This window comes from Grammomys surdaster, unplaced genomic scaffold (assembly GCF_004785775.1).
Source record: "Grammomys surdaster isolate TR1022 unplaced genomic scaffold, NIH_TR_1.0 279, whole genome shotgun sequence".
Taxonomy (NCBI): Eukaryota; Metazoa; Chordata; class Mammalia; order Rodentia; family Muridae; genus Grammomys; species Grammomys surdaster.
In genome coordinates this window covers 2,214,145-2,224,159 of record NW_021604720.1, presented here as the reverse complement: position 1 = coordinate 2,224,159, position 10,015 = coordinate 2,214,145, and the positions used below count along the sequence as shown (strand labels likewise).

General features: G+C 39.4%; 1 protein-coding gene across 1 annotated transcript in view; it reads left to right on the top strand.

The window, feature by feature from the left end:
* Nucleotides 1-10,015, top strand: part of Cep128 (centrosomal protein 128) — a 344,929-nt gene that overhangs the window by 258,510 nt on the left and 76,404 nt on the right. The window contains exon 21 of the mRNA XM_028777280.1: nt 7,806-7,855. Within this exon, the coding sequence (XP_028633113.1) occupies nt 7,806-7,855 (50 nt within the window). The remainder of the gene's footprint in view (nt 1-7,805; nt 7,856-10,015) is intronic.

Below are 10,015 nucleotides of genomic sequence, written 5' to 3'. Positions count from 1 at the left end.
TCTCTCTCTCTCTCTCTCTCTCTCTCTCTCTCTCTCTCTCTCTCTCTCTCTCTCTCCCTGTGTGTGTGTGTGTGTACGGTGTGTGTACAGTGTGTTATATGGTGCTGTATGTGGATGCATATACTTGCTTGTACATTACATATGGAAGTCAGAGGTTGACACTGTTTTTTGGTAATTATTCTCCATCCTTCTCTTATTTATTTGTTTGTTTGTTTTTGAGACACTTGGCCTGTAATTCACTGAGTTGCTAGGCTCTTCTACTAGTGAGGTGCCTGCCTCTGCCTCCTCAATACTAGAATTACAAGTGGACACCACTGTGCATGGCTGTCTAGTGAAAATTCTGGCTCATTTAATATTTGGGCCCCATGCTTGCACAGCAAGCACTTAACCCACAGAGCTGTCTACTCAGGACCATAAGCCACAGTTTTGCTCTGTCTTTGCCATCAAATCAGCCCCCAATCTCTTCTCAACACATTTCCTTCCTGTTTGGAGAGCTGCCTTTAGAATCCTGGACATATACTAATTTAATCTGTCTTTTTAAATATGTGTTTATTTTATGTATATAGATATACATGCATATGTGTATCTATCTGCACACCAGAAGAGGGCATCTGATCCAATGAGATGACAGTTATAGAAGGTTGTGAGCCACCATGTGGCTGCTGGAAATTGATTGAACTCAGGACCTCTGAAAGAGCAGCCTGTGCTCTTAACTGCTGAGCCCTCTCTCCAGGTCACTAATTTAATCTTCAGAAACAAGCCTTGACTTCACCTTCCTTCCTAATAATGTTAACTAAATAGAAGATTCTAGGATGTTAAGCCATTTTCCTTTTATGTTAAAAAAAATGATGCTTTCTATGTCAGTCTGTATTGATCTGATTTTTTTTTCTCTAGAGTTCATTTTTTTTTTTCTGGTTGATTTCATGGAACTTTGACCACCAGGTGTCCCTATGTGGGGTCCCATGGGTTTATTCTGTTTAGCATTCCATATTTTCTTCAATCTGAAGTTTATGTGTTTTATTAAAATTTGGAAAATTTCCAGTGTGTGAGCAAGTGATTGCTATCTAATGCTGAGATTCGTGTGGATTCTTGTCTGTGCCATGATCCTGTATTGGCATCACTCAGAACTATGCTATAAGTGGTCCTTCACTGTCCTGTTGCCTATTAATCACATGTGTTTATTCAGCTGATCTTCATATGGCATTCATATTTCTGACTCCTCACTGTTCTCATTATAAAGTGCTTAAACTGTGTGTATTTGTGACCCTAATTCAGGAAAAAGTAATGCAGGTAATATATTCCATTAATATAATTGTGTCTTTGTTGTTTTAAATAATCTCAGATTCTTATGAACATCTTCATTATGTAAAAACACATGTGAATAACATAGATTGTGAGGCAGGCGTTAGAGCAGGTGTTGAAGACAGTTCTCAGAAGCAGTTTCTGTCCTTGAAATATTTTGCTCCACCCTGGATCTTACATGTTCACAATGGCATGTACTTTTTGTAGGAATGTCTACATTGTATACCGTTGTCTATATAATCATATTCCAGGTAGGCATGGCACTCAGATAATTTTTAAAAATATTAAGAACTTTTGGTGGACCTAAACAGGATGCTCTTTGGAGTCAGCAATTATGACAAATGTAACATAAAAATTGGTCCTGAAGGGCCGCATTCTCACAAGTCCTTCTTGGCTACAGGCATCTTTGCAAGGCTTTCATTCAATTCTGTGTATCTCCTTATATCTATAATAAACCCTTGACCTCTTGGAAGGAGTTATGTCCTCCTTTCATTTATTTTTTGTATTCACTCACCTATAACCTAGAAAACTCCCTGAATCTCCCTAGTAGCTCCATCAAAAAACAAAGACAATAAAACAAACAAAAAGCAAGCAAGACTGTTTTCTAGGTTCTATAAATAAGAGATCATCAAAGAAATTAAATAAACAGAGGGGGTAGGTAGGGGCACATCCCCAGAGAAGCAAGAGGAGGGGTGATGGGATAGGGGTTCCTGGGAGGGAGGGGAATGGGGTAAGGGGAAACATATGAAATGTAAATAAAACGTCCAATGAAAAACAAACAAACAAACAAAAATAAACAGAGGTTACATAAATTCCAAAATGTACTTAACTCCTAGAATGTCGAGGGAGAACACAGTTCAGGAAAAACTGCCCTGTTAAGCTAAGGGGTTTCAAACATCGTGCTTTGTGAACGGTTGAGAATGGCGCCTATGTGAACATGGTGCCTATGTGAACAGGCACTTCACACCCTCATTTGGGCAGAAGATGCTTAACCTTGAAGAAGGGGTTTCAATCAGTCACAGAGTTCTCTTTCCCTTTTTGTTAATCAAGGGTCTTTTAAAAGCAAAGGTAGGCCTTTGACCAATTTAGGGCAGTGATTTATTTTTTAGTGAACACACCCTTACTTTCTCTTTTTCTCTTTGTAGAAATGACAAAAGCTTACTTGTTGGCTACATCAGAACTTTCATTCTGTAACTAGGCTTTTCTTAGCCTGAGAACTAGGAAGGAGCAAGGCGGAGCTGGCTAATGAGCTCTTGTGCTTTTTTCTGTACTGCTGAAGTTTTGGGAATATTTTCCCAGAAATTAATTAGGTTTAAATGAAAACATGGGTACCTGTGTTTGTGTGTCATACCACATAGCCAAGACTGACAGTGGTCCATAAAACCATTTATTTATTGAAACATCATGTATTGGGGCAGCTCAGCCCCATCTGTGGACTAGTATGTTGTCTGCGTGTCTCTGGCACCACAAGGGATAGACAGAAGTTTTCAGTGTTGCTTTTCTTTTAACCTGTGTTCTCTGTGCTAAGGTCTGATGAGGAAATGCTGATCTCCTTGTGGCATGTTTTCTGATAGCCAGTTGGTGGCAGTAGATATGACAGAGTTTTAAGAATGTAGCTTCCTGTCTTAGGTAGAGTCTGAAGACATACTTAGTGTCCTCTTTGTTTTGTTTGTTTAAAATTACAGCTGATACGTTTTACACATTTTATTGACTTCACAAGGGATACTTAGGGTGAATTTTAAAAGAAATAACATGTCTAATTTTTATTATGTACCTGCCAGTATTTTAAGTGTTTTGTGTCTGTATTTGTCTCTTGGTCCCTAGTGGGGATTCTTCCTATAGCTATCAAGATCTATGGCAGCAAGTGTCTCTAGGTAATTAACAGTGTAGTATGTACATAACTACCTCATGTACTCGAAATCATGCCTAGATTACTTACAATAACCAGTACAATGCAAATGACACGTTAATAGCTATCTTTTTAGAGCACATTGACAAAGGGAGAAGAAATTTGTAAATTGACATTGCATACATAAGTTTAAAAGATTATTTTGAGACTATGATTGGGTAAATTGTCATTGCATATATAAGTTTAAAAGATTATTTTGAGACTATGATTGGGTTAATCCAGGTATATGATACCCAGAGGGTTAACAATATTAATTTAAAGCCAAATATACTTGGCTATATTTACCTTATTACCTTGAGAAATATAATAAAATAGGAAAAATATTTGCTGGCCTGTGTCATTTTGAGCTGGAAAATTATTCAGTGATCATTTAAAAAAATCCCCAACTTTTCCTTATTGTTTTTAAGGTATTCCTTTTGTTGTATGCTAATATTCTAAATGTCTGCTTTCTCAACTGTTTGAGGTTTACCTTCCTTCAGTCACATGAGAGCCACCAGTGTAGACGCTCAGGCACAGGTGGACTTCTTCCAGATTGTTAAACATCAGTGAAGTTTTCTTTCAGTTTGTGGAAGAATCAGACGTTGTGCAAGCATATGTGGTTGAAGAGGGAATGGTAGAAGACTTCAGTGCAAGTCTTGAGATGCAGAGGAGGGTGGTCCTTATTTCATGAAAATCAAGGTGCAGAGTAGAAGTTATGGGCCCAATCTGTGGGCACTGGATGTCTTGGAGCTCAGTCCTCATCTGTAAGATGTTAGCATATATCAAAGGTTCTTAAATTACTGTCATTTAAAGCATTTATTTCCATCATGACACTATGGGAGTCTGTCTCAAAACAGGAGGAAAGCTTATTTGATGACCCATATGTCTCTTACTTCAGGTTTCCCCAAGGCAGCTTCCTGTCAGCCTTTTAAATTATTTATTAGCTTACTAGACAATGTGTATTTCACTTATAAATAGAATTCTACTTCTTTAGAGAAAGTGAGCTTTCATTATTTCTGCTCTTTCTTCTAATTTTACAGTGTCAATAATTACAATAGCTTGATAGCCAGGGAAAAAGAAATAAAAAGAAAAAAAAATGACCATTTTCTCATGTAGGTAGCTAATGTCTTGATTATCAAGAGTACACCTGTAGCTACATCTGCCATTTATGGTCCCTTGTGAGATGCCATGTGCTACTTTGATTTCATTATACCATTAGTACTATACACAAAGGAAGATACACAGACTAAATTTTGAATCTTGAACTTTCGAGACTTTATATTCTCCACTGTTCTTAGTAAAGGACAGGACACCTAGGCATGTGGAATTGAGCTCTTTCAGACTAACTGGGTACAGCAGCAAGTAGCTTAAAGCTTCTGGCTACACGCCAATATTCTTCTCCCCAAACTGTTGCTGTAAATGCTGATGTATCTCAAGTGTTCTGCCCAGTATCATCAGCTGCCCTGAGTTAGGAAGAGAAAGAGATGTTTATAGTGAACAATAAAGAGAAAATTGTTATTTCTAAGCTTGACCTCCAACATCTTAAAAGAAGAGTCAAGTTCCTAGTAGGCATGTTGGTAATCCACAGCTCGATGTAATTTACCTTTTAAAAACCAGTATATTACCTACTTTTATGAAGCTAGAAATGCGGTAACTAAGTTAATACAGTATCAAGTTTCCTTAAATACCAAGGGACTGGTTGCAAAGATTGCAAAGGCAGTGGTACAAAACCATTGTGTCGTGTGACCCTAACTGACTGTGCTTCAGAACACAAAGTGGAACCAAACAAAACCAGAGGCTTTGGTGCCCGTGTATGATTTCCTGCTTTTTTTTTTCCCCCAAGGAACAAACACTATGCCTCATAATGAGTTAGCATAAGTTAATTTAAAAAGCGGTGCCAATCTAAGGGAGGTGCTCAGGGTGCTCTACTTGTCACTAAATTCTTTTCATCAAGTGGTGTCCATCGAAGCTGCTCAGTCACAGCAGCTCTGTGCCTGGTGACTAGAATAAAAAAACAAAGCAGAGCTTGTGGGTGCTGGCTGAGCAAGGGTGCTTTCTGAGAACAAGTGTCGTCACTCATCATGACGAGGGGCACTGGCCACACCAGTGGGTACCTCACCTCGTTGGCAGGTTGGCTGTCTTTCTGTATTCTCCTAGCTTCCTTCTGTTGGCAGTAGGATGTTACTACTCAGCCATCATCAGGAGCTGGGCTTCACCAACACAGGCTCACAGTCCCACTCTTCATTCCCAACAAAGGTATCTGAATAGGGCAATTTGGGGGTTTAAGTTAAATTTCAAAGGTAGAGAGGCAGTTCTTAGAAAAATGGGGAAGTCTAGACTTTGTTATGAGAAGATTCTTGAAGCAAGTAGGAATGCAAATGTGTGCACTTTCAAAACTAAGTAACAGAAGAGTCTAATTATGTACGGCATGGTGCAAGTGAGTGCACGTTGTGCTAGGTAGATTATACGTCAGGAGAACAAGGCTGCAGATATGCCTTTAACACTACCGAGGTTAGTTATGGTTTCATGTAGGCTACAGATATGCCTTTAACACTACCGAGGTTAGTTATGGTTTCATGTAGGCTACAGATATGCCTTTAACACTACCGAGGTTAGTTATGGTTTCATGTATTTATTGTCAGCACAAACAACAAAATTACTGATCTTGGCAAGGCGTACTAATCACACTCAGTGGGGACAGTATTGTGTTCTTTCACCTCTGTGGAAGTCTTATAATATATTCTCCTAGATTCATTCCTATTTGTTTCCATACTGTGTTGCCAAGCAACCTGAAATGCCAATAAAACCTCTTCTCCAAAATATACCCGAAAACAGCACTATGTTGCTTTATCATCAGTTCCTTTGATTTTGGGAAGCTTTGGCAGGAGAGTTTTGTTTCTCAGCCATGACCACTAGCTAGGCCTTAGCAAAACTTGTTTATAATCCTGTTCTTAAGTTCTCAGTTGGAGTGGTACTGAGCTATGCTGAGCCGTTTGTGTGCTCTCGGCTGAACATCAGGCTGGGTCATCTGTAGCCACTGTCAGATCAGCTGGACAGCTCTGCTTCTGGGCATTTACTGGCTGCCTACTGGAGCAGCCTTCAGGGTGGCAGGAGTAGGAAGTATCCTGGGCCACGGGTCTCTTATCGTTCACAGGTTTTCTAGAGCTTGTTCACATGGTAAGGACAGTTTCATGAAAACCAGAAATGTGTAAACGCCGAGGTTTTGAATATGGAATCAGATCATAACACTAGCTTGGATGCAGGAAGAAGATCCCAGTGCAACCGAGTAAAGTGGAAGGAAGTGTTGAGAGCTGAGGACAGCTGGCAATCCAACACTCTCAAGTTTGTTTCTATACCTTGTTGCTAAGAAACCTGAAATGCCAATGAAAATGTGCCCCAAACAGCACTGTGCTGTTTTATCATTGATTCTCATGATTAGGGTAGGCCTTTGGAGACACAGTCATTTCCTTTAAAGAATACGGAACAGAAACTGCCTATTACTCCCCAGTGCAACGCTGCATCTTGCAGGAATTGCCTTTTACCTCTGTAGCTCTCTTAGTGCACAGTCTCAAAGGACCATTACCATCCATTGTCATCTACAGTGATGCCTCCTACAGTTTCAGAGCAACACCTGCAGGGTATGACACACACGTGTTACTTTGTCTCCTTCCTGTTGCTTCCTCCTGCTGCTATCTAGTTTAGCACTTGCTAAAACGTTTGTGTCTGTTCTATGATATGTATGTTGGATCTCTTCCAGTTATGTTTTACTTTAGCACCAGCTCTTGGTAAGGTATACCAGTCCTACTGTCGTCCTACTGTCGTGCTAATACTATTCTAACATGCACTGCTAAATGTGATCTGTGCCAATCATATCCATGTTCTGACTCAGCCACGCCCTCTTTAGGTTTGTGAAATGTAATAAGATTTTAGCACAGTGGTGTAGCTGGAGACAGAGAGCTGTGCCAGCCAAATATATTTTCCTTTATAGCAAGTACATAAATTAAGGGACTGAGAAACTGTGGCTGTATGCATGCAAGAAGATGCATCTTCCTTTAGTTGACTATTTTCCCTTCCAGCCATTCATTTTTCTGAGACCATGCCAAGCTGTTGGTCAGATATACCTGAGATACATCCCACTCTCTCAGTATAAAATGATGATTAATAATAATTATGTGACTTTACACTTGATGTGGTATTCAGCTTCCATTAATAACACCCATCACTATAGAGTGTTTTCGTTTGGTTCCAAATACTTTAGTGGTGGGACTTGGCTTGAGAGCTCATCTTAAAATGACTTGTTCTTAAATTTTTCTTTAAGGAATTTTGTGTTACATGGTGGTTATATAGTCATCGCATAAAATGCTTCCGATATGGTTATGCTCTCTTGGTTTCTAACTGAATTCCGATGATTCTTTCATGTCCTATAAAGCTGAGGATTCCCGGGGCTTTGCATCTGGCTTGGGGTTGGCAGGATGAAGAGGACTCACACAGCTCCTCAGCTAGGGGCAGAGGGTACTGTTTCCACACTCTCTCTCATACCTTAATAAGCATGTGATTTAAGAAGAAGCCCATTTTTTACATTATGTTTTCATGGATGTTTATTTTCTCATTACAGGTCTGCTGGAAGAGACTCAAAGGAAAGATGAAGAAGTGGAAACTCTCCAGGTAAAGTCGCTTCTCAGATAGGACAAGTATTGATGTGATAAAAATATTTGCTTCTCTGATCTATTATCTGTTCTTATTATCATATTCCGACTGCACATGAGGTGACAAGTAACGACATGGGAACATTAAAGTTGAAGACTGAGTTTGCTTCCCCTAGTCGTCTTTGAGAGAAGAGCCTTTACCAGTCAAAAAAGGCAGACAGCTTCACTCCACCCGTAGGCTACTCTTGAAAACCTTGTATGTCTTGGTGCAGTACAGGGTAAACTGGGCATTTAAGGATGGAGACAACATGGTCTCAGAAGGTAGAGTTGCCAGATGAGAATTTATAGAGTATGTATTTTCAAGTGGAAGTCAAACTGATTTTATTGAATGGATACCATCTACCAGTGATTAACCAACAGTGTTAACTTACCCATGGAAGGCAGGATTTACCTTGTACCCTCAACTTACCATGGGTGTATAAACATTTTTTGGAAGGAAAATTATGTTAGAAAGGTTCTGTTAGAATTCTGACTGACTGTTCCATGGCTTGAGCAATTGCTGTTCAGTCGGCATCAGAAAGAAGTTCTTCCCTGATTTTCCATAGACTTAACTTACCAGTGGGTCTCTCGCTTGTCCGTCTTCATTAAGTTCAGATATAATCACTCCTACTCACTGACAGAAACAGTTCACATAACGTCATGTTGGAGATTAAGCACTGTAAATTTGTAGATCTTGTGGTCCTTGAGCCGTAAAGCTAGCCTGGAGGATAAAATATTGAGCTACTGTGAGTGTTTTAGGGGTGACTATGTATGCTTCTGGTAAATGAAGAATGGGCCAGGTTGACTATAGCAAACAAAGGCAATAGGTTTTAGTTGGATGTTCTTCATTTGATGATGTATCCATGAAGAGAAAATCGTGTAACTGAACTGAAAATGCTCAGGTAGCATAGCATTGTGATAGTATAAGCTACTACACATGTAGTAAGGGTGACATGGGTTAGCTATAGTTTTGGAGAGATCATTTTTTTTCTTCACATTTCCAACACTGTATTAGGATTTAGAAAGCAAACAGGAGTGAGACCAGGAAGAGTATCAAGTGTATAGCAAATCTTCTCACCTGAAATTAGTATCAGTGGTGTTTATTGTAGAAAGCACCGAGTTACAATTACTACTGGTCCCAGAATAACACATGTTAGCATATCTATTGGATATATCTAGACTTTTAAATTAGTAACACATCATACTGATCTTAGAATCAGTTACCTCATTAGATGTAGTGCCTGTGTTCCTTCTCAGATATTTATTGATTGTCAGTGCCACTCTTATCAGTATGTCCACCAGGGCAAAAAATGAACCAGCTAGCTAACCATGGACATTTACAGATATACGTCGTACAACATGATGTCCTACTGCAGGAGAGTGAAGCATTGCTATTACATTTTATGGTACTTAGTATCTGCTTCTATCCACTTAAAGAGACAGAGCTGACACCTCAGAATGACAAGAGTTCAGAGCACATCATAGAAAAGTCTTAACTGTTAAAGAATAGAGGGGACACCCATGGAAGTTGGTTATATATCCCTGAGTTTCTGTCCTCCAGTATAAATACCATAGGTGAGAATTTAGAGAGGGCCACTGAAGTTGACTTCTTAACTCAGTAATTCTGTGGTAAGAAATGTTTTCCAAAAACTATTGGCAGTAAAGAGTGGAAGAGTTTGTGCTTTGCCTCCGAGCCACTGGGTAAACCTCAGGTAGCTCAGTCAACTTGGTCTTACCTGTGATACGAAGTCATAGAACTGTCTCCCCGAAGTGTTTGGTTTGGAGTCGACTAGCCCAGAAGAGAGAATTATTTAATAGCAACTTACTCTCATTTCTTACTTATGTATCACAGACAGTCTGCATTTAACATTACTTTCCTAAAGGCTGCTGTGCTTTCTATGTTCTTGTATATAATCAGTATCTATAAAGACTCATTGAACAAATATTCAGTGAATGGTAATATATTAGTACATAACACTTCTGGGTGCTAGGTAGTTAGATAAGCTGTGTATGTATTATGGGGGCTGGGGGGATAAAGTGAAAGTCGGTAACTTGAGCATGCAGAGGTGATGACCTGAGTAGCTTACTAAAGCTAGTGTTTAAGTGCTCACTAAGAGTTATCCAGGGATGTTTAGGGAAA